General features: G+C 36.5%; 1 protein-coding gene across 1 annotated transcript in view; it reads right to left on the minus strand.

Annotated features, from left to right (window-relative positions):
- Nucleotides 1–1,249: 1,249 nt before the first annotated feature.
- LRRC40 (leucine rich repeat containing 40) overlaps nucleotides 1,250–20,559 on the minus strand; it is an 89,323-nt gene continuing 70,013 nt past the window's right edge. Inside the window, exons 12-15 of the mRNA XM_007948316.1 lie at nucleotides 15,955–16,065; nucleotides 10,384–10,461; nucleotides 2,705–2,890; nucleotides 1,250–1,355 (exon numbers count right to left, since the gene is read on the minus strand). Of these exons, the coding sequence (XP_007946507.1) occupies nucleotides 1,250–1,355; nucleotides 2,705–2,890; nucleotides 10,384–10,461; nucleotides 15,955–16,065 (481 nt within the window). The remainder of the gene's footprint in view (nucleotides 1,356–2,704; nucleotides 2,891–10,383; nucleotides 10,462–15,954; nucleotides 16,066–20,559) is intronic.

Here is a 20,559-nt window from a genome sequence, read left to right on the forward strand (position 1 = left end):
TGTTAAGTTTTATAATGATTGATCAGCCTACTTCTGATATTTTTGGTGTAAACAAAAACATTTTATATTTGATCTTCATTAAATCACATTTATATCAAATTCCCTTTTAGAAAATTACCAAATGACTACAAGTTTGGTCTTACCAACATTGTAAGTTTTAAAATTAAGGTACTAGAAATAAAAAGATGCACAAAGTGGATTAAAACATACAGAGTATGTTAGGTATACAAATCCCTGCTTAATACATGTTTGAATACAGTACATTTCAAGATTTCTATGCAGTACATGTTATTAATTGTTGTCGTTGTTATCTATAGAATCAGTAGGTTAAAGTTTTCAGTACATTTTTTTTTAACAAAAAGGTATTTTAAAATTCTCACATTCTAGCTTAGGGAAAAAATATTCAGATTCAACCTCTTTAATGCTCTTGAATATGAAAACTTAATACTAAGATATCATAAAACTTGTCAAATTTTGAATTAAAAATTGTGAGAGCAATTATAACAACTCCCTATTTTCTCCATCAATAACTTTATTTTGGGTGGCATTTCTGTGACATTTACAACCCTGATAAAATGATTTCATAAAACAGGGGAAAAGACCTACCCAATAGCTAGAAAATAAGCATTTTAACTAGATTAAAACAAAAGCAGAACAGTGAATGTTAATTGAAAACTTCTACCAAGACCAACCATATCACAAGAGCTCTATATCATGGGTAACAAAAAGTCTTATTTTTTTAAATTCCAAGGAATAGTACTCTGTAAAATTCAATTCACTATCTATCTAATGAAAAGGTAAAAACTGAGTAGTCATATTCAAGTAAATTGGTCATGTTATATGTAATACAAGCAGAGAAGAAAAAAGAAAAACACTTATACAAAAATGCTCTGTCATTATAAAAATAATTCACCTTAAATAAAATTTTTAAAGAAATTGCTTGCTATGTTATAAGGGAATGCGAGTGGGTGAGATAAATTCTGTGCAAAACATTCAAAACAAATGTATGGACACTACACATGGTTATCACCATTAGAAACGTACACAACATCTTGGAAAAAATGTTAAACAGTTGTCAATGTAAATATATTCTGTGGCAGTGAATATTGCCCAGGCCAATTATACCGATGGTTAGGTGAAACTGGAAAACTGTAAGATCAATTATAACAATCAGCTTGAAGATGATACTAAAAGAAAATATTATATACTTTTAACAATTAATTTGGTAGGATTATAAAGCAATTCCAATCTAAGTAGGAATTCGGTCTCTCAAATATTCCAGGATAGCAGCTGTTCCTTTCATTAATATGGCTGCTCGAGGAACACGGAATGGATTTCCATCTAGGAGTAATGTTCTAAACAAAAGAAAGAAATTATGAATTTAAACATTTTCCATTAGAGAGGCTTTTCTTCTCATTTCATCTGCGATATGAAAATAAAAATTTTATTTATTTTTTCTATTTGTTCTTTTTTAAATCTGGGCATGTAAACATTTGGGATTACAACTACAATAATAACCAAAACAACATTAATTGAATGCTTATCAGGTGAAAGTTACAATGCTAACTAATTTACATTCTTTGTCTCTCTTTTAATTCTCTTAACAGTATGATGTGTTGTTGTTGTTGTTATGTGCCGTTGAGTCGGACCCGACTCATTGTGACCCCTCCTTGAGTTTCTGAGGCGGTATCACTATGGAAGTAGATTGCCCAACCTTCCTTCCGAGGAGTGGCTGGTGGGTTTGAACCGTCAGCCTTCTGGTTAGTACTCAAGTGTCTTAGGCACTATGCCAACAGAGCTCCTGAATGAAATATCTTCAATTATAAGGGAATTTATTATTATTTTTTTAATAGCTTATTTATTTAAACAAAAGTAAAGGACTCATACCATATATTATGCACTAGATATCTTCACAATTTTCTATGTGCCCTGGAAATTCTTTTAAAGGCTGATTTTCTTCAAGTCTAGAAAAAGGAATTATTTTTCTTGCCTCCTATAATTTACATCTATAAGGCATCAGAGCAGACACCAGTGCTGTCCCATAAAGTAGAAAACACCAAACAATTCATATTCATTTAAGAAGCAGTTACTGGGTGCTTACTATGTTCCAGGCTCTGGGATACCATTTTTTAAAGGACGACACACACACACACACAATTATATAAATGAGTCCAAACAAAGAATGGTGGGAAATTGGAAGAGAGACTAACTCTTCCTGGACAATCAGAAAGGATTTCAAAGTGTTATTTAAGTCCATTATTTATGTAAGCAGGGTAAAGGCATTTCAGGTTGAGGGAATAGCAAACTCAAAGCACCAGAAAAGCCACATTGGGCTTGAAATGGAACATTGCTAGTCTGTAATCAGATTTTAAAACTCTGTACGCAAAGTTAAGGAGCTTGAATTTCCCTGACAGTTTTATGCAGTGTTTCATGTTATAAATATACACAATGATAAGAAAAGTACTATTAAAAACAACTAGTTACTATATTTACATATATATCATATAAACAAAGCTAAAAAATATATACATTTGGTAAAATTTGAAAATCAGAATGGGGATTCCAGGTTTTGTTACTTAAGATTTTTAATAAGCTCTTATATGTGTTACTTCAAATTCCTACAAGATTACCTCAACAAGAAAAAACAAACACAAAAACACTTTCAACAAATCAAATAAATGGAAAAACTCAGAAGCATAGTTACCTTAAACTGACACAATTCCCAAGCTCTGGAGGAATTTGTAGAAGGTCATTATTTTGAAGGTCCAGCGTAATCAGATTTTCCATCATTTTCATCTTCTGAGGGTCCAGGGATCCAACCTGATTGTTACTAATCAGAACTGTTTCAAGCGTGGAGATACGATATAGAACTTCAGGCAGTACTTTGAACCTATTAAAAAATAAACAGAACACCTAAATAAACTGGAATCAGAGGTCAGAATAATTTCTTAAAATACATAATCTTTAGCTTAATACAATGAGGTATTGTTTTCTTTGGTGTATATTATTTTATATTTAAGTTCTGTATTTCACATTTGCCATAAAACAAAGAAAATGGGCAGGTTTGGAAACCTTTAAATATATGTTAAGTGGATAAACTTTTAACAGATTCTATTTACTCTATAAAATAAGTTTAAATTCTCCCATGCTTTTATGTTCACATTCAGGAGATAAGGAAATCCTCCTGAGATTCTCTATAGAATTTATCCTTTTATATAGTCTCCTTAGTTCACTTTTACTTCTTACTGATCTAGTGAGTAAAATTAGTTTTATAGTTCCTTTCATTAAAGCTTCCAAAATGAATATACTTTTGGTTCTTGAGAAGCTGAAAAACTAGTACAGGTTATTGGCTTGCCTGCCCAAAGTGACCCTAAATATGCTGCAAGAGTTGGGATGGTTGATGGCTCTCAGAGCAGTACTTGGAAATTAACACAAAATCTTTGAGGAACCCTTGGGATACAGAAGCTGGCAAGAATTCTCTTTGAGGTAAACTGTAGCCCGAAGTAGAAAAGACAAGGATAGGATAAAGGAGAGCCCTTCAGCTGCAGCCTTTTCACTGCCTTATGCTGTCCTTCCTGTGCAAAACAGCAATAGTGGAAGGTCAACAGTAAGGCAGCTCTGAGGTTCCAATGACACTGGAGAGCCACTAATGAGGAGTAACGATGAGCTGAATGGCCCCTGAGTGCTCTCTCCTATTCTCCTCTCTCCCAAGGTAGTTATAAAAAATATAGCTCATCTGTTAAAACAGAAGTTAGGATTAGCTTTTGGCCCTTCTCTAGAGACATTACTTACCAAAGCAACTAATAGCTTAAAAGACAAATAGATGGATTCACAAATAAAAATTAGGAGAAATCTGGGCAATGCATATATCTTGAACTAAAGACAACAATGTTATAACCTATTCATGAAAAGGCACAAATAATGGAGCAGACAGACAAGAATTACAATATGCATAATAAATATCCTAAGAAAAGAAAAAATTTGAGAAACACACAGCAGAAACAAGGAATTATAAAAAGGAACTAGTAATTTAGTTGTAAAAATATAAACATCGAAATAGACTTCAAAAGGTAAGTTGACCATCATAACAAATTATCACTGAGAACCGGGGGAGAATTTTCCTAGATTGCTTCAGGAAAAGATAAAGAGAAGGAAAGAATAAGAGATGTTAAAGAAGTGGATAATAAAAGTAGCCCTGTCAACACTCATCTAAAAGGAATCTCAAAACGGAAGAAAGGAAGAAACAAATAAGAAGAGGAAAATCATAAAACTGTAATGATCAAGAAATTTCTAAAATCTAAAAAAAATATTTAAAAGGCTAATAGTATGCTAACAGAGTGGATTAAATAACTACTAAAAAAATTGGCAGATACACTCTAACTAGGGTCCTTTTAAAAAGTCTGTGTGAAATATTAACTACTAATACCAGTAGTTTCCAAAGAAATAGATTACCTACAAAGGAATAATAATCATGTTGCACCAGACTTCTCTAGAGTAAGAAAATAATGAACTATTTAAATGTGTGGAAACAAAATGATTTTGATCCTAGAACTCAACATTTGAATTAAAGAGCAAATAAAAGATAGTGACTTATGGTTTCAGAAAATTTACCATACAAAGATTTCTTTCTTAACAATACTTACAGTGTTCTCCAGCTAAGGAAAAATGAATCCAGGAAGAAAAAGAAACATAGGAGAAGTAAGGATGAGTAAAAAACTTATATAAGGTTTACTATGTTTAAGCAGCAGAAGGGAATCAATCAACCTAATGGAAGGAGAAAGGGAGAAAGGGAGAAAAAGAAACACAGAAGGAAAGTAATTATGAAACAAAATAAGATGGCAAAAATGACCACTACTATAGCAATTAAATAGGAGCTCTGGTAGCACAGTGCCTAAGGCACTTGAGTGCTAACCAGAAGTCTGGTGGTTCAAACCTACCAGCCACTCCTCGAAAGGAAGGTTGGGCAATCTACTTCCGTAGTGATACTGCCTCAGAAACCCAAGGAGGGGTCGCTATGAGTCGGGTCCAACTAGATTGCACATAACAACAACAACAACATAGTAATTAAATGTAATGGGCTTAATCACTGAAGAAACAGAGATTCTGAGTAGGTCAAAAAGCAAGATAACAATATATTAACTACAAGAGTTACATTTAAAACAAAACAACTCAGGAATGTTAAGAATCAAGGAATGAAAAAAAGACATACCAGGCAAATGTAAACTAAAAGTCCCTGACATAGTCATTTGACTATCAGAAGGGGGAGAAAAAAAAAAATTAAAGTGAAAAAATAAGGGACACAGAAAGTTGATATATGTAACATATCAAGCTGAGGTGGCAATCATGAACACATATGCCCTAATAAATCTTTAAAATACCTAAAGCAACAATTCGACTAAACTACCAAAAAAAAAAAGTGATTAAACTACAATTATAATTGGAGATTTTAATGTAGTCTTCTCAAAAACTGAAAAAGCAGCAAAAACAGACCAAGTAAGATTTAGATAGCATGATTAAAGGTAATCTGATCTGTTACATTGACAGAAATTACACCTAACAAAGGGAGAACAGATGTTTTTTGACAAGTAATGAAGGAAATCACAATAAATTCCAAGGAATCAACGTGACGTATACTGTATACTATAGCCAAATGCACTGAAACCAGGTACCAGTAACAGAAAGCTAAATTAAAAAAAAGGAAAACTAGACTAAATAACTCTTAGATGAAAGAAGAAATCTAAAACTGCAAAATATTTAGAGCTGAATGGAATATAACATATATTCCTTAATATTATAAAAGTTGGTGGGTAAATGTTAAATCATTATTAAGACAAGGATACCTGTATTACCTAGTCTGATATGGTACTGGAGGTTCTAGAGAAAGCAGTAAGACGGAAGAAAAGGAATAAGAGGTATATGAATTGAAGAGGCAAAATTGTACTTATTTACAAATGATATGACTAGATATGAATGAGTAAGTATACAGAGTTTTGTTAAAGAGATTAATTTGATATGATTAGGGTAACTTTAAAAAAAAAAGAAGGAAGGGAGAAAAAATGTGAGGCAGGAGAACCTGAGACTACAGTAACAGAGAGGCTCTTTGTCTTAACTGGCTCTTGCCTCCAGATACCTGCTGCTATCATTGCAATGTTCTCAAGTGAAGGCTGTTTCCTTTCTCAGTGTCCCACATACCACAAGGTTGAAGGTAGTGCTACATTTCTGCTGGCTGTCATCAATACTGACTGGTATTACAGACTGACATACAGCACAATCTTTTCAAGAACTGTGAAGAGGTCTTTCAAGCTAACAAGTTAGCCTGCCACAGTTTCCCAGATTTTGGCAAATACACAAGGCTTCTGAATCAGACAAAAAAGACTTTTATTATTCACAGTACAGCACAGTGAGTGAGCATCAATATGTTTATGCCAAAGTCCCTGCCCCATATTCCATCAGGATGTGGATCACCTAGGTGAATGCCTAAACACAGTGTGTTATGTCATAGGAGAGGAACCTGAGCTTAAGGAATCTTTTATATGATGGGTAGTAGGCATACCTACCCTTTGCTCTGTAAGGAAGCATTATACCTTCCAAGGATGCAGGGAAACCTGCTCTTTGCTCTCAAGGGAGATACTATCTCTCTCTTTTAAGGGTGTTGGCTATGCAACCATACCTGAAAAGACAGTCTGGAAGAAAGGGCGGTTAATGCCTCACTCAAAGATGTGCAAAAATGCAAGAGAGCCACATAGAACTGTCTAAAAACAGTGTTAAATAAAAACATGATGAAAGAATAAATAAAATTATAATGTCTCATACGCCATCTCAGCAGATCCTCTCTCATCAAACAATTCAATTAAATATGCTCAGTCAGCTCTTTCTTCAATTTTTCCTTAGCTACTCTACTGAAGGCTCATAATTCTTCTCTAATTTTGATTAACTTTTGTCCCTTCCTTCCTCAGAAGATGATATTATTTCTTATAATTGGCAAGAAATTAAAGGACATTAGGCATACATTCTCTTAATTTCTTCTTCCTACCCAAAATGAATCTGCATCTGCACCTATCATTATATTCTCTGAACTTGGATCAAAGTAAAGGTTATCCTTCCTTCTATTCAAGGTTAATGCTTTAAATCCTGTCAAACTACAAAATGACAATGCTCTATTAAATAACCCCTCTCTATCATATAACTGCATCCTCTTCCATTCTATTTGATTACTGTCAACAGCATATAAATATATTTGTTCTTCCATTTTTAATACACACAATCTCCTTCCTCCTTGTTGGAGACCAAGAAAAAGACCACCAAAAGGACATAATTGCAAGGCACATGTTCTAACAATAGCTAAAAGAAGGCAAGGCCTCTCTTATGGTTGAGTGGTTGCTTGGCTCCTACTATTGTGTTCCTGGGGTGGAACATTGCCCCAGCAGAATGTTTGCTAACCTGTTTTACTGGAACAAAGTTTTACCCTAAGAATAGTAAGTTTCAGTAACCATATTTTAGAATAATGTATCTTGGTAATTATTTCATACCTTAAAATCACGTACCCTAATAATCACATTGTTTTAGAATAATACATTTTGGTGATTATTCATTATTTTTGGAAGAAATGTTAACCTAATTAATCATCTATTGTTTTGGGGCATGGGAAAAGACCTCCAGGTATGGGAAAGAGTAAAGTTTTAACTTTGTAGAGAATATTTGATTGTCTTAAGCAGATTCTTTGATTGCATTAAGCAGATTCCAAGAATAATACTGTAATCATGAGTTTATGTATAAATAAAGCAGAGCGGATGATGCATCAGGGGTCGCTCACGCATTATATGCAGAGCATCCACCTGGCCCCCGTTCCTTTCAAACCTTTAATCCTTTCGTGTCGCTTTGTTTCATGACCTGTGTTGTTTTCCTGGACGCGGCACCTCCCGACTCATCCTACACCCCTTCAAACATGTCCTCCTTTAGCTTTGCTATGTAGCTCTATTTCCTTTCAGAGCCAAGTTCCATTCATTCAACAGTATTGTCAAGGATAAAATGGTGAACAAAAGCAACATGGTCCCTGGCTTCATGGTCCTTAGGAGAAAGGACTGGAGAGCAAGAAGGTTAATACTCATATGAGTAAAAATTGAAGAAGCATAGACCATTTAAGGTTTCAATGTTGTTGTTGTTGTTATGTGCCAGCGAGTGGGACCTGACTCATAGCGACCCCTCCTTGGGTTTCTGAGGCAGTATCACTATAGAAGTAGATTGCCTAACCTTCCTTCCAAGGAGTAGCTGGTAGGTTTGAACCACCAGCCTTCTGGTTAGCAGTCAAGTGCCTTAGGCACTATGCCATCAGCGCTCCCAAGGTTTCAATAAGAGAGTAAAAGTTAATGGGGCTTGAATTGTGGTCACTGTCTGGAGATTATAGGAATGGATAGCACAAACAGTGTTTTATAGCTCAAATACTTGGCTATATGAACTTTGTAGATCAAGTCCTAGCTCTATCTGGTGTGGTTTCAGCAAATGCTGCCTTACAAGAAGAAAGTGTTGCTAGAACCTCTTCAATGGCCATTCATTGCTGTAAAACATTCTAATCCATCCTTCTTCATCTTTGAGAGGCAAGATAGCATACTGGTTAAAGACACAGACTCTGCAACCAAACTGAATGTGTTTGAACCATAAGTACGTTACTTAATTCTAATGCTCAATTTTTAAATGGATATAATAACAGAACCTACCATGTAAGTTTTTTATTATGAGGATTGAATGATAAAAAACATGTAAAGTACTTAGCACAGTGTCAACATATAATAGCCTAATAAATATTAAAAAAAAAAAAAAAAAGATTCACTGGCATCAAGTTGGATTTGACTTATAGAGACCCCCCCTTAGTTTCAGAGGGGTTATCATTATGGAAATAGATTGCCCAACCTTTCTTCTGAGGAGTGGCTGGTGGGCTTGAACCGCCAGCCCTCTGGTTAGCAGTCAAATGCCTTAGGCACTACGCCACCAGAGCTCCTCAATAAATACTAAATCCTCTTAATTATCTACAGTATCTTTATAGGATTTGCAGAATAAAATCTACTTTTCATATAGGGTTGCTATGAGTCAAAATTGACTTGACAACAATGGATTTGGTTTTGTTTGGTGTTTCATCTGGCATAGAAAGTTCTTAAAGGGCCAGCTACTGCATACATGAACAAACTTATCTGTTACTTCTACTTCTCTACCTCCTATAATTTATGGTCTAAGACTTAATGAATTTCTTGAAGTTTCCAAACACATCCTTGTGGCTTTACATGTGCTTTTTGCTCTACCTGGAATGCTCCTTCCCTTTGTACCTGGCAAATGCTTGTCTATTTTTCAAGCCTCAGTTTCAATGCTACCTTCTGAGGTAATCTCAAAACCAAAAAACCAAACTCACTGCCATCGAGTCAGTCCCGACTCACAGCGACCTTTCCTTGGGTTTCTGAGGCGGTATCACTACGGAAGTAGATTGCCCAATCTTCCTTCTGAGGAGCTGCTGGTGAGTTTAAACCACAAACCTTCTGGTTAGTAGTCAAATGCTTTAGGTACTATGCCACCAGAGCTCCCAGGTAACCTCAGGAGATACCTTTTCAATGCACTTGGTTTCTTTGGTTATGTTTCCATTATAGCAATCAGATATAATAATTATTTATTTGCATATTTATCTTCCTACTAGACTACACGTTTCTCAAAATGGAAAAAAAGAACAAAAAAGTACTATACATTCATTCTAAGCAAGCAACATCATTTTCAATCTTAAGAAGGAAAGTTGGGCAATCTACTTCCGTAGTGATACTGCCTCGGAAACCCAACGAGGGGTCGCTATGAGTTGGATACGACTCTACGGCAGTGGGTTTGGCTTTGGTTTAGGTGAAAATAAAGCCCAAATATTTAAAAATATGGGGCCTTATTGTTTATCTACAGTGGTTAAGTGTTCAGCTACTAACTGAAAAGTCAGTGGTTCGAAACCACCGGCATCTCTGTGGAAGAAAGATGAAGCAGTTAGTTTTTGTTAAGATTAATCTCAGTGCCATCAAGTTGATTTTGACTCACAGAGACCCTAAAGGACAGCATAGCAGTGCCACATAGGCTTTCTAAGGCTGTGATCTTTACAGAGACAGGCTGCCATCTTTCCCCCATGGAGTGGCTTTTGGGTTCAAACTGCTGAGTGCTTAACCGCTATGCCAACAGGACTAATAGCCTTGGAAACCTCATAGGGGAATTCTACTCTGTCCTATATGGTTGCTATGTCAGAACAGATCCAACAGCAATGAGTGTTTTTTTGGTTTATTGTTTATCTGCCTCTTTTCATCATTTTTCTCTAGTAAGAAAGATGTAGAAATATTCCATAAAATAATAGCGAATTGTCCGTTCTCTTACCTATTAAAAGAAAGATTGATCATTTGTAGTCTTATCAATGATTCCATTTCTTCAGGCAAAGAATTTAAAAAATTGTTTCTAAATTGGGAAGAAAAATAAAGGAGTTAGAGAGTTTGAAAATTTTTATAATTTTAATTCATTATTAAAATATTACATGAATATTACACAAGAATAAATTATTTACATCAGTTTAGGAACCCTTATCTGGTCTCAAAAAGACTGAGTCCTTAGAATTCTAAGTTAGTTGCCTCAAGAACCTGATTAGGGTGCAAAGTCCTTAATAACACCAATATAAAACCAAATGGTATTACAACTAACTCCTTAATAGTATATTTGTCAAAGTAAATGTTGTAAATGAGTCTCTTATCTCTTTCAAATAGACTCAGCAATATTGTTCAGACAGGACCCTTTAAATCATATCTATAATAATACCACACTAAATATTCAAGTGGTCTTAACACATATGTTTCATACACAAACATGAAATTTTATTCCAAGCAGAATTTTTAAATTTAGAGGAAAAAACTGAAACAGGAAGATAAAGAGACTGTATATGTTTATAAACTCAGAGTTTTCTACTGCAAAGGTATTAAGCAGTTCATTTCTACTCCTAAGTTTAGAATTTCAATTTGCACAACACATTTTTGGGATCTCATGATAAAACAAGGAAGTGAACACAATCTCATTTATCATAGGAAGAATCTGGGGGCAATTTTAGAAGGAAGGGTAACAATAAGGCAAAAGGATTCTAGAGGCATACAACTACCAAATAATAAAATACATTTGTGAGAAAACTTCCAACTAGATGGCTACATAGAAATGAAAACTTATAACTGGATACTTTTCTCTAACCTATTGCTTTGCATTCAGACATCAAGTCTGTTATGTAAGAGTCACATTTTCTACAATGCAATCTATTTTCTTTTCTCTATACTTAGTTCCAGTTATTATCCCTAAGTTGTAATGAATCACCTACTGCTGGTTCCTATCCTTTTCCTTAAGAACCCCAAACCTCCTAATAACAGACATGAAAGCAGATTTTGATCACTAAATTATAAACTAGTTATAGACAGAGGCCTGTATATATACATAGAGAGAGAGGAGACTGAGGGAAAAGGAAGTAAAACAGAAGCAATGGAGGCATGGATTCATCCCAAATGTGGTTTTACAGTGTTTTGACAGTATAGCTACCACCTAAAAACAGAAGTGATTTCTTATTAGTAGGAGTAGGATGTTAGTAGATTTGCTTTAATTCCATAAATGAAAAAAAAAAAAAATTGTACATGCTAAAGGGGCACAGAGGTGGCATCTTCTGACCTTCTCTAAATCTACACGAGGAAGACAGAATCACCATCAGCAGCCCTGTCCTTATGAGACCAGGCTTGCTGCCACCCTCCATCTCTCTTACCAACTTCGACACCAACTGCCCTTCTTGCAGCACCCACCAGCTCTCTGCTGGGTTTGATAATTTGTTGCAGTGGCCACACAGAATGCAAAGATTACGGGGCTTATTAGGGAAGCAACAGGCTACAATTCAAATTCAGGAACACGCTCAGGATACAGTTCTTTGATCAGGACAGTCTCCCCTCTGCTGTGTCCTTAGACACGCTTCTCTGGCCCATGGCTTCTCAACCTGGCCTCTGCCTCTGTGGGCCAGACAAGCCTACCGCTCTGCCTTTGCTTCTTGGTTCCACTGCTGCCATCTCTCAGCAGGGCGAGTCTCTCAGCAGCATGTCTCTTTCTCAATAGCGTGTCTCTCTCTCAGCAGTGCATCTCTCTCAGCTAGCAGTGAGAGATTCCTTCTGCCTCTAGGAAGATGCATTTTGAGCCTAGCAGAGTGGCAAAATCAACCAATCCCAACATCAGAGTTCTACACACCTGAGAGAGAGTGAACTTTCCCAAAAGATTATTTAGTGTTGTTCCATCCAGGTGGATGACTTTAACAATCAGGAGTTTAAATTGCATAGTCCCACCCAGTAATCCAGTGAGAGTTACAAAGGCTATGGCTAGAAAAGCCATACCATGTAATTTATTACACCACAGGTCACCCTCTGGCTTTTCTAGCCATCATCCCTTTTATACTTCAAAAATTAACATCCCCTTCACCATCAGTTTAAGAACAACCACACCCATGAAATCATGTAAGCCAGCATCTGCATCCATAACCAAGTAAAGTCCAGCCTAGCATATGCCATCAAATTGCAGCAACTCAACACCAGCTCAATGTCCAACATCCTCCTCTTCATTTGGTCAGGTTCTGGTCTGCTCAGCCCTAGCCATCTCAGCTAGGTCATGGGTACCAGCTGCAAGTTTGGAAGTCACACTCTTCCCTTCACTTCAGACCAGCCATCACTTTCTCTCTCTCATCCTTAGACCTCAGGGACTATTTCAATACCTGTAGGTTCACAACTCCTTGCACTTCAGACCAGCCAGCCCTTCCTCTCATGCCCAGCCTCTGTGGGCTAAGTCAAAGAGTACCAAACTCGTCCTGTTTCTTCACTGCTGCACTTCCCCCACTTCCACTCAAGTGGACCCAGGTGATCATAAGCAAGCAGTATACAAGGCTTCTACTCACTGGTTTCCTTTAACTTCCAGTCCTGGAAGAGGTTTCTCTCATGGACAATGAGTTTCCTGCCTTAATGCACCCAAAGCTAATCCACTTGCTTGAAATTCAAAAAGCCAAAGTCATTTTTTTTTTCTCTGTAGGTCCTGTCTTCAAATGCTGATCTTCTGTTCTCTCAGTAGTTCTGGGTGGGGCTCAGGTTTTCTACCTAAGCGTCCTATACTCTACACACAGGGTTTGAGACAAAAGCCTGTGTTTTATCCAGGAAAATTCGATTTCCCCTTCTAACATATCCAATCAAGTATTGGCTGAAGGCAGACTTACATGCTCTCTGTTATCCATACCCAATAATCATTTCTAATGTACAAGTAGGTAAGAGAACATTCAATATCCTAGTACATTCAGATAAACACATAATCCAAAACATATAATCCTTTTTAAGACATTCCAGTTTCATCTCCACCTTGATTATCTTCCCATTCTATGTATATGGCTGGGGCCTTTGGCTGGGTGTAACCAAAAGCCCTTCTCCCCTCAGCTACAGCACAATGTCTCTATATTCTGCCATTACCGGTAACACCAACTAAAGTAACCATCTAAGAATCCAAAGTTTTACTTCCCAGGCTCTTTCCTTCTTTTACAAAATCCCATGCGTCTATAAGTCTGGGACCACTGCAACGAATCCCACTCCTGACACCAACTGCTAAAGGGGTACAGAAGTGGCATCTTCTGACCTTCTCTAACTCCTCAAGAGCAAAACAGAATCAGAATCAGCAGCCAACCCTTGTTCTTATGAGGTCAGATATGCCTCCACCCTCCAGCCCTCTTATAATCAATCTTGACACCAACCGTCCCTCTCGCAGCACCCACCACCTCTCTGCTGGGTTCAATAATTTGCCGCAGTGGCCACACGGAACTCACAGATTATGGGGTTTATTAGGGAAGCAACAAGCTACAATTCAAGTTCAGGAACATGCTCAGGATACAGTTCTTTGATCAAGACAGTCTCCCATCTGTTGTGTCCTTAAGGCATGCCTCTCTGACCCTTGGCCTCTTGGCCTGGCCTCTGCCTTTTTGGGCCAGGTAAGCCTGCCGCTCTGTCTCATGCCTCTTGGTTCCACTGCCACCATCTCTCAGCCGGGCATCTCTCTTAGCAGCACGTCTCTATCAGCAGCATGTCTCTCTCAGCAGGACATCTCTTTCAGCTGGCAGTGAGAGATACCTTCTACCTCTAAAAGGGCTCATATTGAGCTTGGCAGAGTGGCAAACCCAACCAATCCCACTATCAGAGTTCCACACACCTGAGAGAGAGCAAACTTTCTCAGATTACTTCTAATTGCTCCAAAAGAAATATTCCAGGTGGATGACTTTAACAATCATGAGTTTAAATAGCATGGTCCCACCCAGTAATCTGGTGGGAATTACAAAGACTATGGCTAGAAAAGCCATACCATGTAATTTATTACAAAGCAATACAGAAAAACAAATCCTTAGCTTATTGTCATTTGCCTATTGTTTGAACAGAAGGCAAGCGGATTTATATTTTAAATAAACTAGAAGCACATCTAGAAACAATATGTAAACACTAAGGTGGCACAGTGCCTATGGCATCTGACTGCCAACCAGAAGGGTGGCAGTTCAAACCCACTAGCCACTCCATGGAAGGAATATGGGGCAATCTATTTCTGTGAAGATTTACTACCTCAAAAACCAAATGTGGGTCACTGAGTCAGAATTGACTTGATGCCAGTGGGTTGTTTTTTTTTAAGGAAGTCTAGGCATTAGAAATATATATTTTACAAATAAATTTCTAAAGCCCAAGCAAATAAATGACCCTAACCCCGACACAAAATAGTTGAACTGTGAAATGTGTGATCCTGTTACTTCGACCTGGACATTAAAAAAAAAAAAAAAAAAAACTCACTTCCATCAAGTTGTTTCCGACTCATAGTGAACTCCATTGGGTTTCTGAGTCTATAAATCTTTATGGAAGTAGCTCACCCCATCTTCCTTCTGCAGAGAGGCTGGTAGTTTGAATGCTGACCTTCCAGTTAGCAATAAGTGCCTTATCTACTATACCCCCAGCAGGGTCATAGATTAATTAAATTAAACTTCCAATTATGTCTGTAAGGAGCTCTGGTGGGGCAATGGTTAAAGCATCTGGCTGCAAACAAAAGGTCAGGGGTTTAAACTCTCCAGCCACTCCTCAGGAGAGAGATGGGCAGTCTGTTTCAGTAAAGATTCACAACCTTGGAAACCCTATAGGGCAGTTCTACTTTCTGTCCTATGGGGTTGCTATGAATTGGAATTGACTCGATGGCAGTGGTTTTTTTGGTATTATGTCTGCAGAAGACCCTTAAACACAAATTCCTTTTTTTTTTTTTGCCCCTCACAGTTTCTTTTTCTTCCTTTTGGCCTTGTTATTTAGCGTAATATTTTGAAACCACGTAGATTCTTTAAGGCGAAACTATGTAAACTGTTAGTCCAGCAAAGAGTTGTAACAGTTTTATCCATCACTTGAGGAAAGAAACAGCATGAAACAAACATATCCTTCAAGGAAAATCATTTAAATAGCACAAAACATCAGGAATAATATTAAGCCCTCTTATTTCTAAGTAACCATATCAGTTACTGAGCTACAACTATATAACAGACTACCACCATTTGCAGCTTTAACACTTAAAATGTGAATTATTTGTAATTCACACTAAATGTTCATGATATGTGTTTACTTGTAATTTTGCTTAGGCATGAATGTGTTAATATTTTCTAATGTTTTAAATAATTTTATGTCTCTTTATCACATAACTTATAAACAGCTTACATGATTGATGTCTGTTTAAAACATTTCTTAAATGTTTAATGTTACATTTCTCCTGAAATATGAGTAATAAATTGAAGACTAGTTTCTGTATTTACTTAGGAAAGTAGGAGGGGAAGAATAAAAGTTAGGCAAACTCAAAGACAAGTTTTGAAGAAAAAAATCAAGTAAAAGTATCAATAAATACCTGAGATCTAAAAAAGTCAATTTTTGAAGCATACATAACTCCAATGATATAAAGGACAGCTTATTAAAACTGAGGTTGACATCAGAAACCATTTCCTTCAGTTCCACAATCCTGAAATAAAATTAATTTTAAGATGTTAGCACTTAAATTCACTGTCAGAACTTCAAAACTACAAGTATATCATAATGGGAAAAATCCTATATTTTGCTAGTTTAGATTTTCTGTAACTTTTACTTTTCTTATAAAAATATTAATAAGTTTCTTTAAAAAGAAAAAAATACTATTATCTGTTTCAAAAGTTTCTTTTATGTTGTAGTTTGATTTTAAAAATTAAACAAAACCATTTATTTTGTATTTAAACCAATTAGGGCACAAAGAAGAAAAATAAACCTGGGCATTGTTTATACTTAATTCTGCTAATGACTTAAAGCCATAAAATAAATTATTAGACATATACCCTGTAAGAGGTCTCTACTTAAACAATATAATACCATGTATATCCAGGTACTTTTAAAAAGATTTTTAGTTATATTGATATAGTCAACCTTTTCAAAGTAAAGTATAGTATTTATTATCCAAATTATTACCACACTTAAACATGATTAAATTTGGCAAATGTCCCCACTAAGTAGATTATGTTAAAGACTTAAAGAAGAAGAAGCAGTAAATGAGTTCCTGGGTGATGCAAATGGTTCACATACTTGGCTGCTAACTGTGAGTTTGAGGGTTCAAATCTACCTAGAGGCAGTTTGGGAGAAAGGCCTGGCAATCTACTTCTGAAAGTCCAGCCACTGAAAACCCTGTGGAACACAGTTCTATTTTGGCGTATATGGGGCTGCAATGATTTGGAAAAAACTCAAGAACAAGTTGTTATTTATTTATTTATTTATAAATCTAATCAAGCTTAGTAGCTTTAGGAGTGTTATTAACTCTAAGAACAACTAATGTTATGTCTGATTTGTCAACTCACAAAACTAACTCATTGCCATCGAGTTGGATCTGACTCAGAGCGACCACTCCTTGGGTTTCCGAGGCAGTATCTCTACAGAAGTAGATCGCCTAACCTTCCTTCTGAGGAGTGGCTGGTGGGGCTGAACTGCCAGCCTTCTGGTTAGCAGTCAAATGCCTTAGGCACTATGCCACCAGAGCTCCTTGATTTGTTAAGAGATGAAAATTAACTTATAGCATTAAATCTTTTTATCTATTCCATTAGCAAATAAAAAGGGAAAGAAAGAATATCAAATAATGTGCTTAAGTAGATGCGATAAAGACACAATGAGTTTAGCTATGTAACTATAAATCTTTTCTAGAAAGCTTTTGGATATATGTATCAAGATCCATACCTTTGACTTAGTAATTTTTCTGGAAATCTGGCCTGAAGAAATAATATAAAATATAGAGAAGACTTATTGCCATAATAAACCTTTTGGAATATATTTATATTAGATTTTAAAAGCAGTGCTTAAAAAGGGGGAAATACTGAGACAAATAAACAAGTGAAGATACAAAATTTTATGTATGGTGTAATTAATACCTTGAAACAAAATATGTCACAAAGTTAATGAAATAAGTCAGTGATGGAACTAAAATGATGTTTCCTTTCATACAGTCCAAATATTTTTATGAATAAATATTAATTTGATTCAGAAAATAGTATGATGAAAAGTACAACTTGTGAAATAAAAATTTAAGAAAGAGGAAAAATTGTTTAGAAACTCTCTGGTAAAGTATTTCTCATATCTTTCTTCTTTGGCTCCTAATTTGCTACAAATCCAGTGAAATAGCTGTGGTAACAGAATAAGCTGTTTTGCATGTGAAGAACCAGACTGAGGGATAAAATGAAAAATAAGTAATAAATTAAATATCAATGACTCTTAAGATTTCTATCCTCATTCCCAATTAGCTTTTGGACCTAGTTATGCGAGAAAAACTAAAGGAATGTCAGAATAGGGCCAGTCATAAATACTTGTCCCAAATTATAGTAATAACAAATCTCCAGAGGCATTAAGTAATTTTCAAAGAGATTAGGCACTTTTAAAGATGATCCTGGAAATAGCTGGTCTGATACAGGATCCTTCATAGCAAACTTATCCTAAGAGCCAATCTAAATAGTCAACTATTTTATCAAATCTTCTGAGTTCAGAGAACTAGGAGATGGACTAGATCTCCTTTTGCAAGGGAACATCTTAAAGTTGTCATCTTTAAAGATCTACATTTCCCAAACTCAAAAAAAAAAAAAAATCAAACTCACTGCTATAGAGTCCATTTGACTCATAGCGACCCCTCCTTCGGTTTCTGAGGCAGTATCTCTACAGAAGTAGATTGCCCAATCTTCCTCTGAGGAGTGGCTGGAGGATTTGAACCACCAGCCTTCTGGTTAGGAGAAGGTTAGGTTAGGTACTACATCACCAGAACTCCTATTTCCCAAACTATGTTCTATAAAATAAAAAGCATACTATATTTTGTCTGACTTTTTTAAAATTATAGATAACTGAAAATTTTTGTTTGCATCACATTAAATCCATTCTATTTTTCTAACACATTACCCTCCTCCTTCTCATAATCTTGTTTGTCTGTTTGTAAGTATTTAAATGCTTATAAAGCACTAAACTGTTTATCATGAAGTTGACTTCAGACCCCATGTTTATGAGAGCAGAACAGTGCACCAAACGTTTTCACCGGCTGGTTTTTTGGAAGTTTATCACCAGGCCTCTCTTTTGAGGCAGCTCTGGGTAGACGGGAAGCATTGGCCCTGGTTAAATGTCTTATGTGAATTATGTCATTTAATGTAATTGTTTGTTATTACAAAAAAAAAAAAAAAACAACCCAAACTCACTGCCATTGAATTGATCCCATCTCATAGGGATCCCTGTTGGGTTTCTGAGGTGGTAAATCTTTACAGAAGTATAATGCCCTGTCTTCCTTCCATGGAGCAACTGGTGGATTTGAACTACCAACTTTCTGGCTAGCAGTCAAATGCCTTAGGCACTATGCCACCAGAGCTCCTTTAACTCTTATTAAGATTAATTAAAAACCTGCAACAGGCAGATGATACAGCCTTGTTTGTTGAAAGTAAAGAGGACTTGAAGCATTTCCTGATAAAGATCAAAGACCACAGCCTTCAGTATGGATTACATCTTAACATAAAACAAAAATCCTCACAAATGGACCATTAAGCAACATCACAATAAATGGAGAAAATACAGAAGTTGCCAAGGCTTTCATTTTACTTGGATTCACAATCAATACTCACAGAAGCAGCAGTTAAGAAATCAAATGACATATGGCACTGGACAAATCTCCTGCAAAAAACCTCTTTAAAGCGCTAAAGAGCAAAGATACCACTTTGGAGACCAAGGTGCACCTAACCCAAGCCATGGTATTTTCAATTGCTTCATATGCACGTCATAGCTGGATAATGAATAAGGAAGACTAAACAAGAACTGATGCATTTGAATTTGGGGGTTGGTGAATAATATTGAAAATACCATGGACTGCCAGAAGAACAAACAAATCTTTCTTAGAAGTACAGCTGTAATGCTCCTTAGAAGCAAAGATGGCGAGACTTTATCTTACATACTTTGGATGTGTTATCAGGAACGGCCAGCCTTTGAAGTAGGACATCATTCATGGCAGAGCAGAGGGTCAACAAAAAAAAGAGGAAGGGCCTCCACGAGATGCACTGAAACAGTGGCTGTAAAAATGGGCTTAAATATAGCGATGATTGTGAGATTGGTGCAGGACCAGGCAGTGTTCTTTCCTGTTGTATACAGGGTTGGTATCAGTCAGAACCAACTTGAAAGCACCTAACAACATTATTATCCCTATTTTACAGGTGAAAAAACTAAGAGCATCTATTCAGCCTATCTACAATCACACATCTAGTAGATCTCGGATATAGATACAAGCAACTGACTTTGGTGCCAAAGTTCTTCATCATTATCCTATCCTGTCTCAAATACTGATGTTTCAATTGCTACAATTAGATAAAATTTTGCTACAATTAGCATCAACAAAGATATATTAAATCGGGGAGTTCCAGCAAGATGGCGGACTAGGCAGAAAGACTGTACAGACCCTCTGCAACAAAGAAAAGGGAAACCAATTAACACAGACACAGAAGATAATCTTGCACCCCTGAGCCTTGAAGGGAAGGGTACAGAAGTGGACTAAACCCCAACTAGCAGAAGAATTTGCGTGAAAATACCAAAAAAGGAGACATACGGAGCTGCGGTCTGGCAGTGATCCTGAGCGATCCTGACGGCACAGACAGCTTGGAGATTCCTGAGTGCTGGTAGGACTTAAGAATTAACCTAAAAATCAGCCCTGCTAGCCAGGGACTGCACAGAGCACTTCTCCAGTGGCTGGGGAACAAACACAGAAGGTGAAGAAGAGAAAGGCAGGCTGAGCTGTGGACTTTTGCCAGTCCCCAGGGCACCACCATTTTGAAGGTCTAAAAGCAGCTTGACTACTTTGGATATTTAAAGAGAGAGTGCTCTCGCGGATTTCCGGGGCTTAAGAACACATTGTACTTTCCAGCAACCCCAAGGACCCTCCAAGACTGAAAAGTTTTTTGAAGGTTATTAAATTGTAATTTGTGTCTAA

This window comes from Orycteropus afer, unplaced genomic scaffold (assembly GCF_000298275.1).
Source record: "Orycteropus afer afer isolate SDZICR_OR568_19922 unplaced genomic scaffold, OryAfe1.0 scaffold00213, whole genome shotgun sequence".
In the NCBI taxonomy this organism is placed as follows: domain Eukaryota; kingdom Metazoa; phylum Chordata; class Mammalia; order Tubulidentata; family Orycteropodidae; genus Orycteropus; species Orycteropus afer.